General features: G+C 34.6%; 2 protein-coding genes and 1 long non-coding RNA gene across 4 annotated transcripts; all 3 read right to left on the reverse strand.

Annotated features, from left to right (window-relative positions):
- Positions 1–4329: 4329 nt before the first annotated feature.
- Positions 4330–7946, reverse strand: LOC136230517 (pentatricopeptide repeat-containing protein At2g20710, mitochondrial-like). Its single transcript, XM_066019599.1, has 2 exons — positions 7646–7946; positions 4330–6019 (listed from the first exon to the last, which is right to left on the reverse strand). The coding sequence occupies exons 1-2, from the start codon at positions 7925–7927 to the stop codon at positions 4793–4795; spliced, it is 1509 nt and encodes a 502-aa protein (XP_065875671.1). The 5' UTR covers positions 7928–7946; the 3' UTR covers positions 4330–4792.
- A 3235-nt stretch (positions 7947–11181) lies between these two features.
- LOC136231132 (uncharacterized) lies at positions 11182–13203 on the reverse strand. Its single transcript, XR_010689688.1, has 3 exons — positions 12968–13203; positions 12552–12886; positions 11182–11460 (listed from the first exon to the last, which is right to left on the reverse strand). It is a non-coding gene; the product is annotated as an uncharacterized lncRNA (long non-coding RNA).
- A 2626-nt stretch (positions 13204–15829) lies between these two features.
- On the reverse strand, positions 15830–24908 carry LOC136229206 (disease resistance protein At4g27190-like). Of its 2 annotated transcripts, XM_066017836.1 has the most exons (5): positions 24708–24908; positions 24143–24253; positions 20548–22833; positions 18204–18686; positions 15830–18067 (listed from the first exon to the last, which is right to left on the reverse strand). In XM_066017836.1, the coding sequence occupies exons 4-5, from the start codon at positions 18643–18645 to the stop codon at positions 17076–17078; spliced, it is 1434 nt and encodes a 477-aa protein (XP_065873908.1). In that variant the 5' UTR covers positions 18646–18686; positions 20548–22833; positions 24143–24253; positions 24708–24908; the 3' UTR covers positions 15830–17075. The 2 variants fall into 2 exon arrangements, with proteins under 2 accessions (XP_065873908.1, XP_065873909.1); XM_066017837.1 differs by lacking the exons at positions 20548–22833; positions 24143–24253; positions 24708–24908 and adding an exon at positions 18979–20539.
- Between the last annotated feature and the right edge of the window lie 58 nt (positions 24909–24966).

A 24966-nucleotide genomic window follows, 5' to 3' on the forward strand; every position in this document is an offset into this window, starting at 1 on the left:
GTTTTAATTTTAAACCAATCTAAGAGCTCTTACTTAATCTATCTTAATTTATTTTTAGAATGTATTCCGTTTTAAACAACCAGGTTACAACTCAATCTTTTTAGTTTATTTTTTTTAGTTTATCTAAATCACATATATATTTTTTTAGTTTATTTTTTTGATATTCGGGTATTTAGTCGGGGAACCCCGTTAGGGACATTTGGGGACGGGGACGAGGATGGAACACTTGTAACCATATCCGCCCCGTCCCCGACTATCGATGACAAAATAAAAACCATACCCGCCCCATGGGGATCACAAACGGGGATTCCCCGTCCCCAACAGATCGGGTGTCCAACGGGGATGGGGAATCCCCAACTAATTGACAGCCCTACTATTTATGCTAATATAAAGGCAAAAAGCAAATCTTCATTAAACCCCTATCATTTATTTTTTTGTCCCATTAGACACTACATGACCAAAAAAAATTATTCTTGAACATAAAACTCGGTTAACAAAGTGTTATTCATATCACCTATATGCAACATTTAGAATTTTTTCACTGTTTGAAAGCAATTTTAGATATGTAATATGGTTATAGGAACACTATAAAAACCTTAATTCAAACCGTAAAAAATATACATTTTATATTAAATACATGTGAAATTAATAACATCTTTTTAACAGAATTAGATGTTCACAACTTACTAATTTGATAAGCAATGGCTTCATGAGACCAAAAATAAAGTGGGCTGCTATATACCGCAATATTTTTTCCACCTACCGCACTTTTTTGACAATTTTGCCCTCCTCATAATTTAAACTCAAAAATTCAAAAATCTCAAATCCTCTCTAGCTTTTTGGTTTTTCAAAAAACCCGACCTAAAACAACATGCCGCCAAAGCCAGGAGCGGGTAAAGGCTTCATGAAATCTCCGTTAAGTTTTTTTTTTAAATTACTCAGAAATCACGGGTTCCGCCTCCGAATCGGAAGCGGAACCCATATGAATATAAGGTAAACGGAATCGCCGTGCCGTTTCCACCACGGGTGGAACGGACGAACTACCCCTTCCACCCGTGGTGGAAACAGCACGGTCGTTCGTTCCATCGTAAGGTGGAACGAACGGCGCTCTCGTTCCACCGTACGGTGGAACGAAAGGCGCAATCGTTCCACCGTACGGTGGAACGAGCGGCGCATCCGTTCCACCGTACGGTGGAACGGTGCGCGCTGCCCGTTTAGGCCAAAAAAAAAATCGAAATTCAAAAAACGAAATTTTAATTTAAATTTATATCGTAGGATTACCTCGTGTTCGAAATCATGGTCTTCGGGAATGCTCGGGTCCATTTTCGTCCAATTCGGGTTTTTAGGTTTGGGAGAAAAAGAGAGGAAAAAAAAGTTTTGATTTTTGATAAAAAAATTATGACAAGGGCATAAATGTCAAAAGAGTGCGGTGGGTGGAAAAAATATTGCGGTATATAGCAATACCCAAAATAAATGATCAGCAGTTTAATGTATCTAAATAAAAGATCAAGGGTTTAATCGAGACGGCACAGTTTCTTTCTCTCGGCACTTAATCGATACAACATTGTTTTTTTACATTGTTTATGCAGGTAGGAATCGGTAGGATATATAAGAGCTTAACCCCTCATTTCTCCATTCTAACGCCCTCTCTCTTTCTCTACGATTTTTCTTCCAAAAAACCCTAGCAGCCTCTTTCTTATTGTGGCTTCCGATGACATCACCGCCTTTCGATGGTGACACGGCCTTTGTATATACATATTATTATGCTAGCTCACTATGGAAAAGAATATTAAAAATACAAAATTGCAGATCACAATTCACCAAATTGGAAGTAGGAATTACTCTCAACATAGATTATAAGTAAATTAGTGTTCAGCAACTGAGCTTGAACATATGTTCAACATCGGTTTTGTGTTGAGAAAATTAACTATTAATTTAAAATAGTTAAATAAAAAAAGGGAATTGTTGTGAAGTCTTAATTAATGAGAGACTATTTTTATAATTTGTATTATTAATGAATTATTTTTGTAATTTGCATTTATTTAAAAGGAAAAGAAAAAAAAAAGTCATGGGTTGAATGGGTGGCACCCCCAACCCATTCAACCTCAATTAATTTGGCCAACAATTTTGTTGGCATGTAAATTAATTGGCCAACATTTTAGTTGGGAGTTGCATCCTATGAATTATAAAATGATGTAAGTGAAACAAAAAGATGAGTGGGAAAAAAGAGAGATTGGGGAGTTGGGAAAAATGTAGTTTGAGAGGAGGTACAATTGTGCCTTGTGAGTTTTTTAAAGTTTATTTTAGAGGGTAGTCTAATTATTTTGGGGAGAGATAAAAATAGTAAAGATAATTATTTTGGGTATTTTTGGAAAACACCCGAGTGCTACTATTTTTGTTTTATCTCATTATAACTCTAGAAAATTTCTAGAGAACATCCTCTTGTAAACCTCGTAAATTCAATAAAATTGTATTATTGCTTCCGCTAAATTGTCCCAATCCAAAAAAATTCTCAACAGTGGTATCAGAGCCATGGTTCAATATTGGCGCTCATGCTGATATTAGCGTCACGTACCAAAGAATTGGGCGTGAGGAAATGGAGAAAATGAGCAAGCAGTTGAGGGAGCTTTCCTTGCTCAAGGTTAAAAAAAAAAATGAAATTCTTCAATGTGGTCATTGCAAAAAGCATGGTCATGATGAGAAAGACTGCTGGCACAAGGGGAAGCCTAAATGTTTCAAGTGTAAAAAGTTTAGGCACGTGCAACAGAATTGCAGGAACAAGAGAGAAGAAAGTGTCAATTTGGCACATCATGTTGAGAAAGAACAATTTGTTTAATTTGGAGAGAAGTGCTCCAATAGTTAAAGGTTGATGAGAAGTGCATCAACAAATCGATTCGGTGAGAAGTGCTCCGAGAAGTTGTTTGCGGAGAGAAGTGCTCCGTTTACAAGGTGATGATAAAAAAAAATGAAAGTTTTAAATTAATAGTTAAGGGGAAGATTGTTGAGAAAATTAACTATTAATTTAAAACAGTTAAACAAAAAAAGGGAATTATTGTGAAGTCTCAATTAATGAGAGACTATTTTTATAATTTGTATTATTAATGAATTGTTTTTGTAATTTGTATTTATTTAAAAGGAAAAGAAAAAAAAAAAGTCATGGGTTGAATGGGTGGCACCCCCAACCCATTCAACCTCAATTAATTTGGCCAACAATTTTGTTGGCATGTAAATTAATTGGCGGAGTTGCATCCTATGAATTATAAAATGATGTAAGTGGAACAAAAAGATGAGCGGGAAAAAAGAGAGATTGGGGAGTTGAGAAAGATGTAGTTTGAGAGGAGGCACAATTGTGCTTTGTGAGTTTTTTAAAGTTTATTTTAGATGGTAGTCTAATTATTTTGGGGAGAGATAAAAATAGTAAAGATAATTATTTTGGGTATTTTTGGGAAACACTCGAGTGCTACTATTTTTGTTTTATCTCATTGTAACTCTAGAAAGTTTCTAAAGAACATCCTCTTGTAAACCTCGTAAATTCAATAAAATTGTATTATTGCTTTCGCTAAATTATCCCAATCCAGAAAAATTCCCAACATTTTGATCACATGGACCTTAATGACCATGCAATATTTGGTCATTCACCATTAAATTTAGACTTATTAGAATCTTAAGGTGGAAATTCAAAGCATTCTGTAGCTTAGATTTAATAAGCCTAGATCTAACGATAAATCACTAAATTCACTTGGTCATTAAGGTCATGTAAATATTTCTGTGTTCAACATATATCTCATGATTTAAGCTTAATACATACACAGTAACCGACTACTCTAAGTTGGGCCATACAAGTTTACGCCCCTCCCCCAAACTTCAAAAACCACCTATTTAACTTGTCAGTCATTTGCAGTCATTTTGTTACGGAACAACCTCTTTATCCCCTCAACTATTTAAAAGTGGTATTAGCAACCCCCTCTTTTCATTGTAACGGAAACAAGATAAAGTTTCAACATTAGTATAATTGTTCATGAAAGTATTGGAACCAGCCTATATGTATGTAGACGATTTAAAAAGGGCAAATATATCATCCCGTAAGTTTATGGGAAAATTGACAAGTTAAGGAAGCTGTGTATGATTCAGACCATTTAATTAAAATAACCTTTTTTTTTTTTTAATCTCAAAGTAACCTATTGACCTTAGAACTTGCATAAAATAACCTGTTAGCCCCGTGAACTTGCTTGCATTTCAACTTGTCCAAATCTCCCCCTTACTTTGACATATACGATTTGAGAGGTTATCATATCACTTTAAGCAACTTCAAGAGAACAATCCGTCATATTCATAGTTCGAGAGATCATTAGACTATTAGGTCTATGATTTAACAAGAAACAAGCTAGACTTCATCCTTGCTACTAACCAATGATGTCAACACAGTTTAGAGAGAAGCATAGTATTAATAAATCTCAAAGAGAAGGCAATGGACTGCTCACCAGAAATTAGTATTCAATAACTAATTAGTTTTTAGTTCATTATCTAATGGATTTTCCCGCTCTAATACTCCCAATACAGACCATCCCGTAATTCTTCGCGGATTGGTGTAATAGTACAACCTTGGGAATCGTTTATGAGAATCATCCACGTCTGAAACTTATCTTAATGCCGAAAAGTTGTATAGGTTAGTCCTTAAGTAAGGATTATATTGCTCCCAATTCCTTTTTCGAAGCTGCACGAGCCCTCTCCACGTGCCATAAATGACCTACAAATAGCATGGAAGAGTCCCTTTGCTCCGAATTCTAATGGGCTATGCACTTGGCTTTTCGAAGACCTTGATTATTTCTTCATCATCGGGAAAATCATCGATCAAACTCCGATCAAGACACTCGACCATTCCAGTGGCAATAGACGTCCTTACTAATCTATGATACATATCCTTCGTCAAAAGATCTAAGCTCTTTAATGACTTGATAAGCTCCTCCATTGCTTGAACATCTCCTTGTACTTCCAAGTAGTCGAAACAAGCATTCAACACGACACGGTTTGGCCTCCAGCCTTTTGTCGTCGTCGAAACAGATAACGCTCGCTTAAGCATTTCAACTGCCTTCGACATTTGATTTCGCTCTACATACCCCCTTGCCAATAAATGGCAGGTACTACTAGCATTAGGTGTTGTTGTTCCCTCTGCAGCTTTCCCTAAAGCTGCTTCAGCCTTCTCGAATAACGCCTTTTTATAACGAGTAACAAGAAGAATACTCTGTACTTGAAAGTCGTACTTTGCGCACCGGGATTCCCACTCTTCGAAGATCCTTTCAGCACCCTCAATATCTTCCAGCTGCAAAAGAGATGATATCATATTGCAAAATGATTTATCACTTGGCTCAACTAACGCCTTCTGCGTATTCCAAACCCGGAAAACCTCCTCTTTTCTACCAGTCTTTGCATATTCAGCAAGAAGAAAATAAAAAGCCATTGTGCTTCTTCCAAGTGACATTATCTCCTCCATTTTTCGTAACATTGTCAAAGCTGGCTCGATCAACCCAGCCTTCAGATACCCGTTCGCAGCCATTGAATACGTTCTCCATCCTTCAACGAGATGAGGATCCTTGTTCATCTGATCCAAGATTTTTTCCATTCCGGAAATGTCAGATTTAGCAACAGAAGCTGCCATTAAGTTGCTCATTGTGTACTTATCTGGATTGATCCCAGTACTTCTCATTTCTTGTATCAATACGTCGATTTTCTGAAAATCCCCATTTCGAAAGTAAAGGTTAGATAGCAAGTTGTAAGGATGAGCTGACTTTAACATTTCCATTTCTCTCATCTCCTGTATGATGGCTTCTGCTTTTTCAACATAGTTTTTTTGCACATAACAGCAGAGAAGAGTCACATAGTCGTCGTAAGTTATCAAGTCATCTGAATATGACGCTTCTTCGTGTTCCGATCCACAAGTTCTTTGGAACAAGCTTTCCCGAATAGCAGCATCGGAGGGAGATAAAGTGAAACTCTGACTATTAGTCATCCAATGTGATATCTGAATAACAAGATAAAAAAGGTTAAAAACTGCAAATAATGGTTAATAAAATGTAGATTCAGAATCTAGCGGCTTAATATAAATTTCACCATCTTTTAGCACGACAAAAACCTCTAGCAAATTCAACTTTTTTGAGGATTTCGATAGTTATTTTTGACAAATCAAACACTGGAAAGTCATCTTTTTGTGTCGGTAAATAAAACTTCAAAATACGCTGAACTCAAAAGGCTTAGATAAGCGAAAAACGAAACCAACATCAGCTTAAACGAAAACAATTATCAGACATATGAACAATTCATGATTAAGGAATTAACTTAAAGAAGAACCTTAAAGCCATTCAACAATGGCAAGAGTATATAGACATGTATGTAACTCTGTAAATCCTTATTGCCTGTTTGGCTTGAAGAGCTTTTGAACAGTTGTTTGGTTTCTTAGGGGCTGCTTCTAGCTTCTTACGATTTGTTCTTTGGTAAGTGAATCCGATTAATCGGTTTGGAGTTAGTCAGACATTTTTTTAGATGAATCCTAATACCTATGTTACCTGGAAATGGAAACGGAAACGAAAAACGGAAAATGATATTTGCATAAAGTATAGGAAACGGAAACATGGGGAAATGTGTACATAATAAAAATATATGAATATATCTACAAAATTTTAAAATCATAATAATTAAAGAAAGGCCTGAACTATACGGAGCCCCTAAATTGCCCATTTTGGTCATTTTGCCACTGAACTTGGGGACAACTCATTAGCCACTCCAACTCCTTGAAAGTGACATAACGACCTCTTACTTTTCCTCAATCGGAGAAGATTTTGACAAGTCCCCTTTGGATTGACTTTCCATATGCGGGCTTTTCCTTAGAGCATATTTTGCAATAACCTCTCCAAGCTCATACACACTTTGAAATACCATCACGAAAGGCCACGTTGAATTTTTTTTATAAAAGGAAAAGCAACATTGTATATGGGAAGTCAACCGAAAAGGCGAGTGATCTTCACAGGTCAACATCTTCTCCGATTAAGAAAAAAAATAAAAGCCACTTTATTTAGGGAGTTGTAATGGCTAATGGGTTGTTCGAGGCAAAGTGACCAAAATGGACAACTTTAGGGAGCTCCCTATGGTTTAGTCACATAACAGAGGGAAAAAAAAATACTTCCTTATTTTAAAAACAGGTAGAAGATGATCTAGAAAATATTATAATTTTACATCCTAGGAAAAGAGTTTTCATCTTTTTTTAGATCAGGGAATTTCAAAAGTTTTTGAGAGTTTCCATTTCCGAAACAGATAGGAAAATGTGAAACCCTTTCAAATCAAAGTTTCCGTACGACATAATCCTCTCCCAAACTCGAATTTGTTACTAAATTATGTAAATCCATTTGCGGCATTTCATCAAACAGCTTAAATGCAAAGACTACCATCTAATTTTCAAAGGAGAAAACAGATCAACACTCAACATTATCAAATGCACAAAGTTTTAGAACTTCTCTACGAACTCATTACACCAAATTTTCACATGAATTAGCATTGCAGATATTTACAGATGCTTCAAACAACCGTACTAACAATTTCTCAGAAAAGAGGGAAAAAAAAAAAACAAATCCAGGGAAGAGCAACAAGAAATTACCTCCAAAGCATGATTATAGCGCTTCTCTCGCTGCAGAAGCCAAATAAGAGACTGGATTAGGGGTTTCTTAACAGCATTTCCTTCTCTGATCCATCCATCGAGCACTGGTACCACTGAAGCTTTTGGGTCTGTCATACTTTTGATGCTTTTCCATAATGGTGAATCTTCCGTCCAAGAACGAGAGGAAATTGAAGATAAAAACCTAGAAGAAAAGTAAAAATGAGAAATGGGAAGCAATCTGGTAACCAATTTCGTCTTAATTTCTCTAACTAGAATTTCCATTTTCTGTTTCGAGCTGATGGTCAGGGTGGACGAAACCAGAAGTGTGTTTGAACACTGAAGGAAGGTTGTTGTGTCACACATAATACCTGAACTTTCCATTTTTTACATTTTGGTACCTTTGTGAACGATAAGGTATTAAACTTAACGTTTACCGTTAGAAACAATTTTACCCCTAAGGTCTAAAATAGTACAATTTTACCTCTAATATTGGCGGCTACCTTTAACATTGACAAGTTATGTTAATTTGAGAAATAATTCATCGAACTGTTTTCTCGGTCATGAATTGTCACTAATTGGTAACAGATCACAAATATATGATTATACTTGAATTTTTTAAAAAATTAAAAAAATATACTGTCTTTTGTATGAGTTGGAAAAAAAAAAATCAAATATTTCACCGAATTTATAAATATTAATCTCCAATTCTATTATTAAAGCACAAAAAATATGATTTTTTTTAACGAACTGATATGCAATTTGTGCAAAATGATGAATAAAATATATGTATTTAATAATGTTTGAAATTGATCTTGCCATCGGTAAAGGTAAAATTGCTATTGATTGCCAATGTTAGGTTAAAATTGAACCATTTCAGACGTTAGAGATATTTTTTCACCTTATCCCTTTTGTAAATAAAAAATACCTGAATTTAAATTGAGTGGATAATATAGTACACTGTGGTATGACTCATTAAAAGAAACTTGGATTCAATACTCGGATTTACACCAATATTATTACTTCATAACGACATGGTACACTTATTTTTTAGAGAATCTTTAGTATTAGCTTTAGGCGCATTAAGTTTTTGATACCGTTGTCGGGATTTATTTTCCAGTAATATTTAACGAAAGTTTTCACTATTTAATTTAAGCTTTTGTGAATATTATTTTGGAAAAAGTACAAAAATAAACCTCGTGTTACATTCGATCGGCACCACTGTGGTTTAAAAATTTACAAACTGGTATCTTGAGATTCATTCTGTTAGCAAACACATACCAAATTGACTAACGGTGTTAAAAGTCTAAGGGAAAAGAGTTAATTTTGTCCTTATATTTATTTATTTTATAAATTAACCACTCTTATTATCTAATTATCACAAACAAACTCCAAAATAAAAAAAATAAAAATTAATTACACCATCTTCCCACATCTCTTTAATTTTTTTTTTTTTGAAACACATAAGCAAAATAACAAATAATAAGCTATACAACGAGTAGATCGGAATCACGATGGTCTGCGAATACATTCATAAACTGATCACTACAAAAAAAAACCCCTTTACGGACGGATTTTTTCTACTGTAGCGACGGTTTTAACCGTCGCTATAAATATTACCGACGGTTTTAAAAAGTGTCGGAAAAGTGTTGCCATTACCACCGTTGCTATATTTTGCGACGGTTTTACTAAAGCGCCGGGGTAAGGTTCTTTTGTAGGACGGTTGTCTAATGGCGGTTTAAACCGCCCCTACAATTGATTTTCATTTTTAAAAAACATTACCGACAGAAATCCGTCGGGAATCCGTCGGTAACAATCAGTGCCAATTTCACAATTTTACCGACGAAATATTTTGTCGCCAAATCTCTGAACAGTCATTTGATACTCTTTATAGACTGTGGCCTCAAAATGCGGTAGCAGACAGTTATAACCATATACATAAAATGTCATTCAAATACAAGTTTTGTACAATAAGCCACACCAATATTGTGAATATTGAAACTAAAAATAACTAGGGGTGGGCAAAAAAACCGATCAAACCGGTAACCGAACCGGAAACCGGTAATCCGAACCAAAAAAAATGGTTAACCGAACCGGCGGTTTTCTTAATGGTTAAAAAAATAAGTGGGTATCGGTTTCGGTTTCGCATGTTAAAAAACCGCGGTTAACGAACCGTTTAATAAATATAAATTTAAAATAAATATATATTAATATATAACATATATTATATAATAAGTTATAACATAAAAAACATATATTATTAATATATAAAATTAAAAAATAAAAGCAAAAACCTATTAACAATTTAACAAATGTGTGCTAAACCCTATTTTCTATTTTCTCCATCGTTTCTTCGTTTCTTTTGAACAGCCGCCTCTCTCTAAACCTCTGTAACCAGAACAGCTGCCGTCGACCGACCGCCTCTCTTCCTCTCCTCCTCTCATACACCGACCGCCTCTCTTCCTCTCCTCCTCTCTCACGCCGACCGCCTCTCTTCCTCTCTCACACAGCCGCTGTCTCTCTTCCGATCTCGCACCGTCGTTCCGATCTCTCACCGTGGGTGGTTGATTAAGGTATTTCTACTACTGAATCTTTACTTTTGAAGTTATATATAACGAAAGAAGTAACCAGAAATGAGATGAGGTTGTGTTATGGAAATGGGAAATAATGAATATTCATCTGAAACAGAAATGAGAAATCATCCCCTGTGTTTCTTGGTAGTTATATTGTTAAAATTGATGGGTATATAGACTATGAGCCAGTGGTGGAGAGCATGTTGGAGCTGGTGAAGTTGGTGCTAATTATATCTTAATGATGATATAATATTTTATCTTAATAATTAGTATGTATGTATGTATGTTTTAGTGTTTCTACCTATGTAACTTACTGCTCTTTTTTGTAATTAAATATGCTCTTATTACTTCCAGAATGGTTTCTCTCCAGTTTATTTTATGGTTTCTTTTTCTTCTTCTTATCACACCATTAATATACATGTATACAAAACGTAGATATATAATAGGGCTAATTACAAATTTAACCCAATTAAGAGGGGCTTGAGTCAAATGAGTTTTCTTTTTTTGGGGTGTTGATTAATTAGTCTCGGGATCTTATCAAAATATCATAAAAATTCAAACCCAGATTAGGAATTGAATTAATTGTAAACTTGATTGATTGTTTTTTAGTTCGTTGTTTATGTTTGAATTCTGAACTTTTATATGAATTCGTTTCGTTTGAATTATTCTTAATGTGGATTTTTTTAATATTGTTTAAAAATTTAGGTTTGGATAAAAATTATGGTTAACCGTTGATTTTTGGTTAACCAATATGAATTGGTTAAAAACCGTTAACCGAAAAACCTAACCGACATTAATGGTTAACCGGTTGTTCGGTTAACCGATTTATCTGGACCGGTTTCGGTTTATAGGATTAAAAAACCGAAGGTAACGGTTCGGTTAATTATTTTCCTTATTGGACCGGTTAACCGAACCGTGCCCACCCCTAAAAATAACCAAATCCGAAATCAACATAACTAAATGATAAGTTCAAAAACATCACCAACATAATCAGAAATGAACCTAAAATTGTTTATAACATAACTAAATGATAAGTTCAAAAACATCACCAACATAATCAGAAATGAACCTAAAATTGTTTATAGGGTCAGGTCATGGAGCACCCATTAGAAAGCTTCTAAGAATTGGTTTGATTGGTTACCACAACTGTAGATACCATGCTTCGAATATGAGTTAGTTCTTGCACTTCCACGCTCATCTTCAGACTGCCAAAAACATGCCAAAAAAACGGAATAATGTTCCAAACTGAAACACAGAAAAGAAGCAGCAAGTAAGAAACCATACATTCATAAGAAATTGCAGGCAAGCTGAGAGCAAGTAAACCAAAATCACCATGCAACAGGGTACCACCCAAGAGATAGATGGAGCCTAGACTATAGCAAATGGAAAATAAATTAAGTGTGTGTATTGTGAAAGAGATGAATTTTTTTTATTATAATGCGATGAAGTTGTAGGCAATAAAAGATAAAATGCATTGTTTTCTTCTAGCTTAGTTTATACTAAAAGAGAAATTGCATGAATTCCAATACGTCTTTATCCCAAGTGCAAAGTTTATCATCAACCTAATATTAATAGGTGAATATTCAAAATTCATCACGTTTTAAGGTGATATTTCTATCAATTTAAATGGCTAATTTGGTCTGACTTATATACGATCACGACAAGATTTGCTTCTACATTTCCAATTGAATGGTCTGACTTATATACCTGAAATTGGAAGTTGCATATGTAGGGAGTAAAAAAATAAATTATACAAATGTCAATTATGCTAGATAAGCACAATATATATATTATGGTGGTCTCTGAATAGTATTTGAACTTGTTCATTTCCTGCTAAACAATAGAATTAAATCACCTAAATTCTAATACTCTTGACAGGTTAAGGAGCCTATTTTTAAGTACATGAAGCGACTGAGATCCGAATCAGTTGTTTGAAAGACTTGAAATGAGGTCTGAGTTACAGAAAATAATTACTAATTAGCATTATACATATATCTCTAGAAGTACTAACTATAGCAATAGAAATGGTTTTGCCCATACATATGTTTAAGTGTAGCAAAAGAAACCTTATACGGTCTTAATTTTCTTTATCTAGTTATAATAAAACGATGGTTTATTATTCTATTCAATAGCTACCATAACTGTGAATCTTCCAACTTAAAATCAACCATGGTGTGCATTTTCCAACTTGAATTCACCAACTGCCCCATGTACTGCATCATAACTTAAGAGACTAATAATGATGTTATGAATGCAAAGAAAATATCTCATTTATAAATTACTAGGATAATGACAGACAAAGCATCTACAGAGTAAATGAGTTTACATATACACACCTTTTCCATCTCTAATCCGACCCTTTATCAAAGACCCATCCCCAAGCATGTCCTGCACCTGTCAATACTAAGCTAGAGAGTTGAATCACATCATTACCAATACCACCATTAAGACATTAACCGATTTCAGTTGTCATATATAAATAAGTAAAATATCTGCACTTATAAGTAAAAACGGCGTAAAACATTAGCATAGTTGGAGATTTTCATGGCCATTTCAGCTTGTTTCTGTTCTTCATCCTCCTCCTCAAAAATGGTACCATTTTCTTCAACGGAGTCAACTTCCTCGAACGATTTCAAAATGGCAAATTGTCTTTCATAATACTCCTTCTCATCTAAATAATATCAATTAGCATAAAATGATAAACAATCAATTGATTAGACTAAGATAAAACAGAAGTAGAGAAACAAGAGACCTTTGGATAAGCCTTTGGCCTTAGAGACGACAATGTGAATGTGAAAAGGAGATTCAACATCGATGCAAGAGAAGAAAGTCGATCTAATGGAATCATGAATCTTAGAAATCCACTTGACCAAAGATCCGTTAAAATTCGATCAACAGAAGAAACTCGATCAAAAGAAGAAATTGGAAGAGAAGAAAGTCATCTAACTGGATCAGATAGGTTAAACAAGAATATGACGGAAGAAACTGGGGTTTTTTCTTTTTTCTGTTCTTCTATGGGTTACTAGTGGGCTTCAGACTTCAATCAACTAAATATGGGCTTTTTATGAATTAAGTAAATTAAGCCCATGAGACACTTTTAAAAAGCGTTGGTACAAAAGTGTTGTTAAAGCCTAATATTTTTTGTAGTGGATGTATGAGTATTCCCACACGCCAAATTTTCCATACCTAGCGACAATTATGAAAAGAGCTGGAAAAAAACAAAGATAAAGATAAATATAAACAAGAAAAAATGGTAAAATGGTAAAAAACATTTTGAGGCCCCTCATTTTTAGTTCCATTTGTTGAAGGAACAGAAACAGTAAGGTTTAGAGAGAGAGAGAGGAAGAAGTCGAACTTGAGGGAAGAGAGAGAGGGAGATCGAATAGAGAGAGGGAGTAATTGTGATTGATTCCCTTGAATAGTATTTCTCTTGATAAATCGTATATATATTACATGAGTTATAAACCTAATATACTACTGTTGATAGTAAGTATAACCCTAACCAAACAACTAAATGACTTGAAAATAAAAAAATTTAAGAATTAAATTTTTTTTAAAATATCATTAACTTTTCGAATTTTTTATTCTGAGACCATCAACGGTCGTTTTGAAGTGTTGATTGGCCACCGATATTAAAAAAAATATAAAGTCCAGTGATTATACTATTAAAAATTAAAGTTCAACGGCTATAATATTAAAATGGATAAAGTTCAGTGTCATGTGTATAATATTGATACAAATTTAATTATAACGTTTTTCTCTGACTAATTAGCTATACATTACAGAAAATAAATAAATAAATAAAAGCTCAAAATCAACATTTTTAAAATTTTCAGTAACGTTAGAACTAAAATTGATAATAAAATTTATATCCTTTCCTATATTAAGCCTAAAACATGAGGTTAAATCCCACCATTATACCTAAATAAACTATAACATTCAAATTAAATTAAATAATGTGTACCCGCGAAATCCATAGCTTATGTTATATGACAATGTAACGGTACTTTTTCATGACTTCATCGTTCACAAAACCATGAGATGCTTTCAGTCCTTCTCCTTCACCTTCAGCTTCAGCCCTACTTCCATTTATCATTCTCGTCTAGAAACAGAACATGGAAATACTATTTAGAGAGATTACGACGAAATTGGTTACCAGATCGCTTCCAGCTTCTCATTTTTACTTTTCTTCTAGGGTTTCTCCTTCAATTTCCGCCTCTACAACCCAAGCCTTTTCGCCATATTCTTCTTCTGCGGAAGATTCACCGTTGTGGAAACGGATCAAAGTTGTAAATGACGCAAAAACCTCGCTGGTACCAGTGCTCGATCGATGGATCAGTGACGGAAACACTGTTAAGAAATCCCTACTCCAGTCTCTCATTTGGCTTCTGCAGCGAGAGAGGCGCTATAATCATGCTTTGGAGGTAAGTTTGACTTGTTCTTTTCGGAGATTAGCGTAAGCAGCTTCATTGAAGATGAGTTTCGTTGTTTTCCCCCTTTTCCAAATGTGGCTGTTAGCAGTAATGAATTCTTGGAGTTTTGTGTGGTTTTTATTTTGTCTAGCTATTTGAGAAATCGTTTCTGTAAATTTACGCAGCTGCTGAATTCTTAGAGAAATTGTAAGAATTTAAGCTGATTAATGGAGTACAGCAAATAGTATTAGTTAATTAATTCAGTAGCAATATTCAGTTTTTGTGATTATTTATCCGAAACTAATAATTGTTAGAAGCTAGGGACAAAATAATTGCTAAAGCTCTTCAAGCAAAACAGGCAGTAAGGCTCTACAGAGTTACATATATATGTCTAAATGCTCTTACCATTGTTCAATTAAGCTAATTCCTTAATCTTGACTCCAAGGCTCAGCTTCTTTCACACTGAAGTTGATATTTCTTTTTAAAAGTATTATTATTATTATTATTATTATTTATTATTTATTTTGCATATCTAAGCCTTTTCAATTAAGAGTACTTTGAAGTTTTATTTGCCGAAAGAAAAATGACACAAAAAGGTGACTTTCCAGTATTTGATTTGTCAACAGTAATTATGAAAACTGCAGAAAAGTTGTATTTTATTAATTATCAATATGAATTTTCTGACCCCTTTTTCTTGTTATTCAGATATCACATTGGATGACTAAGCGTCAGTATTTCTCTTAATGTTGTCAAGTTGGATCAATTTAAAAAATAAATCATTAAACTGTCTTCTCGGTCATAAATCTTGTTATCTACATTTCACATATGAGTCATTTTATCACTCATTAATAACAGATCATAAACATATGATTAGACGTGAAAAAAAATTAAGAAATATACTGTCTATTGTATGATTTAGACAAATAATTCAAAAAAATTCACCGAATTTATAAATATTAATCTTCAATTCTATTATTAAATCACACAAAATATGATTTTTTTTAAATGAATAATAATGTCTGAAATTGATCAACTTACCACCGCTAGGGTAAAAGCTCTTGGGTACCAATGTTAAGGGTAAAATTGCTCATGACCCCTCAACATTAGAGGTATTTTTGCATCTTATCCCTATTTATTTATTTATTTATTTTTGCTAATACGGGGATTGAGTAGTGTAATAGATAAAAAGTTGAGAACTAATATATTATTTAACCAAATGATTATATAAAATATGAAAATTTAATTGCAAAATTAACCTGATTTCCACCCTCCAGAGCTTCATCTCTGTAGAAAATTTTCTCCATTTCTCTACAGTACTGAATGGATAAGCATTGTAGTTGTCTCAGTTCTCTAGCCATTGACAGAGGAAACATACATTTCAACTTTGAGCATCTATACAGCGATATATCACTCAAATTACTAAAGCATGGTGCTTCTATCTTTGAGAAATTCCATATTTCTTTCAAACTACCCATATACCGTAGCTCCAACCTTGTCAGCTGAGAGAAGAAAGTAGATGGAATCCGCTCCGTTACTGTATCAATCAAGTATTCCATTTCACTACAGCTTCCAATGCGTACTTCCTTCAACTGCGGAAACCCATTGCCTTCAACAGACTGCAGGCATACCATATTCTTCAAATTTCTCACGTCATGAAATACAAAGCTTTCAGATTTCCTCAACAAAGCACGTATCCAATGCATTGTAACATGATCAAATGCATCCACTTCAAATAACTCCAAAGCTGCATTTGAATTGTAAAGATATGCAGAGCGACTAGCAGAATTCCCTATGAAAACATTAAACTTTGTTAGGTTGTTGACTAACTTTTCTCCCAAAATTGAACCATTTGGTACACTGATTTTTAATGTGGTTAGTGGAAGAGATTCTATCTCATTAAGGCTTGCATTGACTCTTTCGCGGCCGCCTTCTTTGCATCCCCAACTAATGTAGTTCCATGGAAGTTGCAATTCTTCTAGTTTTTCCAATTTTGACAATACACCTGGTGGCAGATATTGAAATTGCGTATCGAATTTAAGATGTCTCAGATTGCACAACAGTCCTATCTCCTCTGGAAAATCATCATACCGATATCCCATACCAAATTGAAGAATTTCTAGGTTTTTCATATCACCATGGCCTAGAAGATCTCCAATTTTAGGTGGCCCATTTTCTTCCCAACTCCTGATAACCAAAGTTCTAAGTTTCCTTAGCATAGAAAGTGACTGCAACATTGATGGGACTTGCAAAACTAGAACTTTGAGCTCTTTCAACCCTTCAAAAATGCCAATTGGGAGCCCGACTAGACCATTTCTCAATATGAGTTGTAGCAGTTCAAGCTTTGGACATTTCAAATCAACAGGATGTTCCTTGATTTCATCACACACAAATGAAATGGCACTGCAGTTTTCATACTGACTGGTTTCTGGCCACTTTTTCATAACCTTCTCACATAGCTATGTATGGATGTTTATCTTTCGAAGAAATTGATATTGCAAAATCACGTAAAATATCGTGCATTTTGACATAACCATCGTTCTCACCATCAAGCAACAGAAATGATTTCTTTAGTTTATGAATGATCATTTCAACTCTATCTCTTGTTTCCTTCAAGCTTTCCACACTTCCAAATAACTGTAAACCCTTCCCGTACAAGACCAAATTTTCAACTGCAACATTATGATCTTCAGGGAACAAACAACAAAGAAGAAAGCATGTTTGAGCTTCCTTATCTTTCAAGAGATCATAACTTAACTGAATTCCAGAATACACTTTCTCCATCCCTGAGATCCCAAGTAAGTTCGACTTCTGTAGCTTTCGGAGCGAGTCATTCCAAGTACCTTTGACCTCGTATTTCAAAGCTGTTGCAACAGTAACAATCACAATAGGTAAGCCGCCGCATTCATCTGCAATCTCTCTTGCTGTATCGTGCAGCTTCCACTTTTCAATAGATTCCATTGCTATCTCTTCAAACAAACCTCGAGCTTCTTCATCGGTCAAAACATTGATAACAAAGTTTGGTTCACTTCCCATTCTCTGGCACACATCTTCCTTTCTCGAAGTTAATAATATTTTCAATCTTGCTTTAGGAAGTCCAATTGCTTCAAAATCCAATTCCTCCCAAACATCATCTAGTATCAAAAGAATGCTCTCATCATTATCCATAAGACAATCAATTAGCTCTTTGCTTTCAAATTTCCATCCTAGGCTAGACATGATATCATCTCGTATTTTCTTTGGGTCAGGATTCTGGGACACTGCTACCATTGCAACCATATCAAATAAATGATCTCTTTCAACTCTCTGAATAAGCTTCTTTGCAAGCATAGTTTTACCGACGCCTCCCATGCCACAAATACTGCACATCCTCACCTTCTCATCCTTTAATGCCCCCCAAACTTTGTTCATAACTGATACCCTCGACTCAAATTCCGTAAAACCTGTAATAGCATAGTTAAAAAAATATATATACATTACAAAAGTAGCAAATAGGTGCAGTAGTGCTCTTAGTTTAAAATGCAAAACTGTTCTTCAAAAAAATTCTGAAATCTGTCATTCTAGGTAAATTTTCCAAACCTGCAAGGTCGAACTTAGCTCCAAGTTTTGGAGCTGGACGATTAAAGGCTGTACCGAAATCTGGTGCATTCCGGACCTTTTCATTAATCTCCTGAGTCAACTGAAAAGCATTCTTACTCAAGGAATAACGAGACCATAGATTTGGAAACAATCTTCTTCTGTTATTTTGAGGGATGATTATCTGAGCCTTTTGAAGAAGCTTGTCTGCTTCAGATCGCCAAAGATGAGCAGTAGAGCTAACATCTTTAAGCATCCTGTTAGTATCATCAGAAAATCGATTGGCATCATTAATCTTTGCATCTAGATTAACTCGAGAATCTTCTAGGCCCTTCATATTGTCGTTGTAGTAAAAGAGGTAGCCAATGTGTGTTTTGATTTTGGCTAGCAAGGAATTTCCAGCATCAGCAGCAACTGAACTTCCAGCTCCGATAAGAACTTCCATTTTTGTTTAGTCTTTAAAATTGCAAGATCTGAACGCACCAACTGTTAAATACAAAACTAACTAGTTCACACAAAATTCAAAAGATTCAAGCAAAAAAAATCAACACTGTGCTGTTGGGAATACAAATATAGAAAAAAGTACCCAAAAAAGATTTACAAGTTGAAGCTAAAACTGAATAAATTGCCCTAAAAAGTAACAAAAAGTAGTCCAGATGCTTGCTGTGTTCTTAAGCACACTCATTAACTAGACAAATATTAATGACTATTAATTTCTAAGTTTACAAGATAATAAAAAACCACAAAAATCAATAATATGGGAAATAGAAGTGATTACCAGATAAACTCTCCAAGATTATCTGCAGAAGAAGCTAGAAGAAGTGGCAAAATCTCAAAGCTAAAACAAGTATTCAGTGAAAGAAAGAAAGAAAGCTTGTGTGGGAGAAGACAGAAGTTCAAAGCAAGATTCTAAGTCTTAGTTTTGTCAATATCTATTCATTAAAGAATTTAAATAATTAAATACTAAACCAGTTGTTGTTTTTTATTGATAAAGGTCTATTTTATCATTTTTTAATGAGAAAATGCAAAGACCAAGACTCCAAAACAAACAACTTTGTCCAATTTGATGTTTTTTCATTAACAACCTAATTTTATATCTAAAGGTTCCCACTTGCTATTTGTATAATCATTTTCGTTCCTTTCATCACGCTGGACGGCAGCACCACTTTATTATCTTTTCCATAAAAAATGCAATCAAGTTTTAATAATAATTATATATTAAGAAAAGTTTGGCTTATTCTACAATGCCTTAATTGGGTTATACGATGTTAGCTCTCTAGGTATAGGGTCTTATCTAGGTGATTTATTTCATTTGATTACTCATGCCTATTCGAAAGCATTGTTGTTGTTTTTGGAGAAGTACAAATTTGACCATAATATACGAAATGGTACAAATTTACCCTTAACGTATTCAAAGCAATATCAATTTCACCCCTACCTAATGAAAAATTTGAACGGACTAGTTTAACAATTATTTGACTACCATATCAGATCTCCAAATAAATTTTTCAATAACCTGAAACAATTTTCCTACAAGTTATTTGTAACTATATTAGTAATACATCAATCATTTTAGACATTTGACATTTTTTTTATTAACTTATATATGGCAACCTTTTTTTTTTTTTTGAGAAATACGTAGCAACCTTTGTTGTTGACATCTTGACAAGTTATTTTTAACTGCATTAATAATATAGGAATTTTTTCAAACATAATTGAAGTTTAGAAGATCCAATCAAATTTCTGTTAGGTAGAAGTAAAATTGATATTGATTAGAGATATTAAGGCTAAATTTTTACCATTTCATATGTTAGGAGTAGATCTGCACTTCCCCAAGAAAAATTGGACTTCATCCCTATTTTATGGAAGAATATCTGCTGTCCCATATTCCATGTCCCCTTTCCTGCCCCTCTGACAAAAAAAATACCTCATCTTTCTTGTGTGTACACTCCTTGCCCACACAATATATTATTTTAATTAAGTGGCTACCAATTTTTATGAAAGGGACAGGAAAAGAGAAGGGAAGGGAAATTTGAGACAGCAGATTTTCTTCCCTATTTTATAGTTCTAATAGAGGTCTTTATAGATTTTATAAAGCCTTCTTCGTTTGACAGTTTTCATTATAGCTCCTTCATCCTTCTTTGGCTACCAGTTTTCAGAAGCAACAAGAAGCTTATTCAGTACTCGAAAAGTACTGAACTTTTCAAAATCATCATTGAACTACTCTGCATATAACCATTTTCTCTCCCATAACCAAATAATAGCTAAATGATCTTAAAATCAAAAAACTTAAGAATTAAAAGTTCCTTAGAATATTATTTGCATCAACTCTGCAATGGAAATTTACCAGATATTGGATCTTTTCCATCCCAGAAATGTTAGATGCTGCAACATAATCTGCCATTGTGTTGTTCATGGTGCACTGATCTGGACGAATTCCATTTCTTGTATCAATAAGTTGATTTTGACAGCAAGTTGTAAGGATAAGTTGACTTTGCCATTCCCTTCTCTTACATCTCCTGCACAATAGCTTCTGTTTTTTTAACAGAATTTTCTTGCACATAGCAGCAGAGAAGAGCATCATAGACACAGTAAGTTGTTAACTCGTCTATAAGTTTGTTAAAATATTTTTCTGCATAATGTAATCCAGGAGTTCTATGAATTAGGCGTATTTGAACAACAGCACCACTAGGTGTAGGTGATGAAGTCGCATACCGACAATCACACATCCAATGTGATATCTGAACAATAAGAGAAATAGGTCAGAAATTGCAAACAGAGAGCAAATGAAATACACATAAAATCTAGGTTTTGGCATATGAAAATCTAATGATTCAGGAATTAACTTTGAGAGAAGAAGAGTGATTCACAATGACAAGAGCATAGAGAGTAGAGACAGATGCATGGAATTTGAATGTAACTCTGTCAATCAATGACCATCTATGCCAATCAGAGCATCTATGTTGCACGGACACTACTCTTTAGTAGCGTTTCATGTTGTTGCCGTATCCGTTTTAGTTTCCGTTTGAAGGCTATGTTTTCGGATGTCCTATTTTGTTCTGTGGCCGTTTCCGTGTATGTGTCCGTGCAACATAGGTGAGCATGTCTTTATGGCCCTTTCCATTTGGTTGGCTCGAAGAACTTTAGCAGTTCTTTGCTTTTAGCTTTCTAACAATTATTTGTTGCAGTGCATTAATTAGCTTCATTTCAAAGATTACCTTGTACCATTCAAGCAAAAAGACAAAAGGAAAAAAAATAAACAGTACTCAACATAACCAAATGCATAAAATTGTAGAAATTCCCTAAGAATTCATTGTTGGAACAAAAGAGTGAATAAAACAACTTAGGGATGAAAGGTTTTACAGTGGACGAGCAGAGCCACTGCCTTGAAAGCAATTTTCAGTAGACCGAGTTAAAATCTGAAAACTTCGGTCACTCCCAAGGTCCCCATATTCATGCACTGCGAACCATGGCACAACAAAACCCTAATCGCCAAAGAAGATGAAAATTGAATTGCACTTGAATGCTTGAGGTTCTGATGGCTATGCCCTTGACTTAGCTAGTTAGCTCCAAGGATCTTGTTTATTACTTCATCAGCAGGAAAATCATCCATCAAAGTTCGATCAAGATCGTCCACCTTTTTAGTCGCAATACAAGTTCTCACTAATCTATGATCCAGATCCCTTGTCGAAAGCTATATGCTCTTTAATGACTTGATAACCTCCTCCATTCCTTCAACATCTCCTTGCACTTCCAAGAAGTCCAAACAAGCATTCAACTCGACACCATTTGGCCTCCAACCTTTTCTTGAAACAGATGAGGCTCTATTAAACATTTCAACTGCCTTGCATATCAGATTCCGATGTACATATCCCCTTGCCAATATATTCCAAGTACTAGCGCAAGGCAGTCTTCGCTCAACACCTTTCCCTACAGCTGCTTCAGCCTTTTTATATAACCCCTTTTTACAAGAACCAATAAGAAGGCTATTCAGTACTTGGAAGTCATAATCTGTTCATTGGGACTCCCACTCTTTAAATGTCTTTTCAGCACCCTCAATATCTTCCAGCTGCGAAAAAGATGATATCATGCAGCAAATTCTTTATCATTTAGCTCAACTAATGGCTTGTATGTATTCCAAACCCGGTAAACCTCATCTTGCCAACCAGTCCTTGCATACTAAGTAAGAAGATAATCAAAATCCATTGTGCTCATTCCTAGTGACATCATCTGCTCCATTTTTCTTAACATTGTCAAAGTGTGGGATTGTTCATTGTATACTTATCTGAATTGATCCCATTTCTTTTCATTTCTCGTACCAATATGTTGACTTTGTCAAAATCAACATTTCGAGCGTAAACATTAGATAGCAAGTTGTAAGGATGAGGCGACTTTAACATTTCCTTCTTTCTCATCTCCTGCATAACAAATTTTGATTTTTCAACAGAATTTTCTTGCATGTAGCAGCAGAGAAGAGTAACATAGTCATCTTAAGTTCTCAAGCGATCGAAAAGATTGTTGAAACATGCTTCCGCACGTTCCAATCCGTAAGTTGTTTGGAATAAGCTCGCCCGAGTAGCAGCATCAGAACGTGATAAAGTTAACACTGACTGTCAGTCATCCAATGTGATATCTGAATAAGAAAAAAAGGCCAACATATAGTTAATAAAATGGAGATTTAGAATCTAGTGGCACAATAACAAAAATTCAACATCTTTAGCACAGATAAAACCTCTAATAACTAAATTTCCAGAGGATTTGGCAATTATTTTTGACAAATCAAATGCTGGAAAGTCACCTTTTTGTGTTACTTTTTTTAGATATATGAGCACAGTGGTGGGACCCCTCCCTGGACCCTCGCTCAGCGGGGACGCGTAGTGCGACCGGGCCGCCCTTTTTATGAGCACAGTTATTAAAGGTGTAAGTGCACTACAGCGCGTGCATGAGCGACACAAGGGGCATTGAAAGAATAAAATTATATAGAAACACCATGAATGATTGTAATTAAAATCAAAATGCAAAAAAAAAAAAAAAAAAAAAAAAAAAAAAAAGACATGTCAATATTCTTAATAATAAATTTTAACATGAAATAAACTCTATATTCTAAAGTTAAAGTATTCAACTACATAGGTAAATCCTAAGTTGACTAATAGCTACTTCTATTCAAAAGTCTCCAACTTCAAGTTATGTCCCTGTTTCCTTATTTTTCTCTGGTATTTACCTGTTTTTGTGTGCTTCTTCTTTCCATTTGTTTTGCAGTATGCATCTTTTTCTCTCTATTTCTTTTTCTATGATTGTTCAGTTTGAAAGTCTGTCTCCTTTCCTTTTGTTTTTGTTTAACTTTTGACACTAGATGTGTCTAATCCAATGGTGGAGATTCAACATGTGGGTCAATAATATAAAACCCTAAAAAAACACCTGTGACACAAAAGGTGCACCTCTGATAACCATGCACAGGGGGTGCTGAGGCGCACAGACCCTTGTGGGCCTTGTACCATGGCGTCACCATTAACAACTATGCATATGAGAAATTCATGATTAAGGAATTAACTTAAAGAAGAGCCTTAGAGCCATTCAACAATCACAAAATCATATAAACATTCATGAAAGGAAATTATTGATAGTAACTCTGTTTACTGTTTGTCTTGAAGAGTTTTAGCAGTTGTTTGGCTTCTTAAGTGCTGATTCTAGTTTTCTAACAATTATTGATTTCAGAGGAATCGTCATAAAACTTGAAATTGTTACTGAATTATCCAATAGCATTTTCTGCAGTGCTCTGATCAGCATAAATTCAAAGAGTATCTTCTCTATTTCTCCTAATACTCAACATTATTAATTGCATCGAACAACCACATTAAGAATGCACAGAAAAGAGGAAAAACAAAGAAACTCTTCTGCAGAGAACCTGCTTATGCGAATCCTTGGAAAGAACAGAAAATTACCTCCAAAGCATGACTATAGCCCCATCAACATGCTTTGTACATCCAAATTCTTACTAAGCCTTGGGGTACTAAGTGTCTCCGTCACCCATGGCCTCGTACTGTTGTAGTTTTCTGTGGAAAAAATATAATATATAAACTAAATTTATACATATATATACTATTCTGGTCCAAATGTGAAAGATTGGCATGTAATTTGCACACAGAGCACAAAAAGCATTAATTAACCCAAGCATTTCCACACACAAGCCAATTTCACCTAAAATTCAAACAATTTCAATGAGTTAGCTAGGAAAAGCAGGCAATGGCCAGCAGAGAAGCCGAGTGGATGTAGATATATAATGCCTACCGCATATATTGAGGAGCTCGGAATCATCTCTGATTAGTGCATTTTCTGCAGTGCACTAATCAGCATAAATTCAAAGAGTATCTTCTATTTCTCCCAATTCTCAACATTATCAAATGCATCAAACAACCATATTAAGAACGCACAGAAAAGAGGAAAAACGATGAAACTCTTCTGCAGAGAACCTGCTTATGCTAATCCCAGGAAAGAACATGAAATTACCTCCAAAGCATGATTATAGCGCTTCTCTTGCTGCAAAAGCCAAATAAGAGATCGGATTAGGGGTTTACTAACAGTGTTTCCTTCGATGATCACCAATCTAATCTATCCACTCTTTTTATGAGTAAATAGAATTTTCATTTTCTGTTTCGAAAGGGGTTGGGGACAATAACGAAGGGTTTAAACACTGAGGGTGGGTTTTGTCAAACGACAAGTCATTTCAAAAACAAAAAGAAAAGTTCTCGTGTTTTCTAACATAAAA

Source organism: Euphorbia lathyris, chromosome 5, assembly GCF_963576675.1.
Source record: "Euphorbia lathyris chromosome 5, ddEupLath1.1, whole genome shotgun sequence".
NCBI classification, from domain to species: Eukaryota; Viridiplantae; Streptophyta; class Magnoliopsida; order Malpighiales; family Euphorbiaceae; genus Euphorbia; species Euphorbia lathyris.

Excerpts from the sequence above, each read along its gene's own strand:
- LOC136230517 (XM_066019599.1), bottom strand. The coding sequence starts at position 7,927 with ATGGAAATTCTAGTTAGAGAAATTAAGACGAAATTGGTTACCAGATTG. Across the intron at positions 6,020-7,645 it reads GCTATAATCATGCTTTGGAG|ATATCACATTGGATGACTAA; the intron begins GTAATTTCTTGT and ends CTTGTTATTCAG.
- LOC136229206 (XM_066017836.1), bottom strand. The coding sequence starts at position 18,645 with ATGGAAGTTCTTATCGGAGCTGGAAGTTCAGTTGCTGCTGATGCTGGA. Across the intron at positions 18,068-18,203 it reads AGCTAAGTTCGACCTTGCAG|GTTTTACGGAATTTGAGTCG; the intron begins GTTTGGAAAATT and ends ATGCTATTACAG.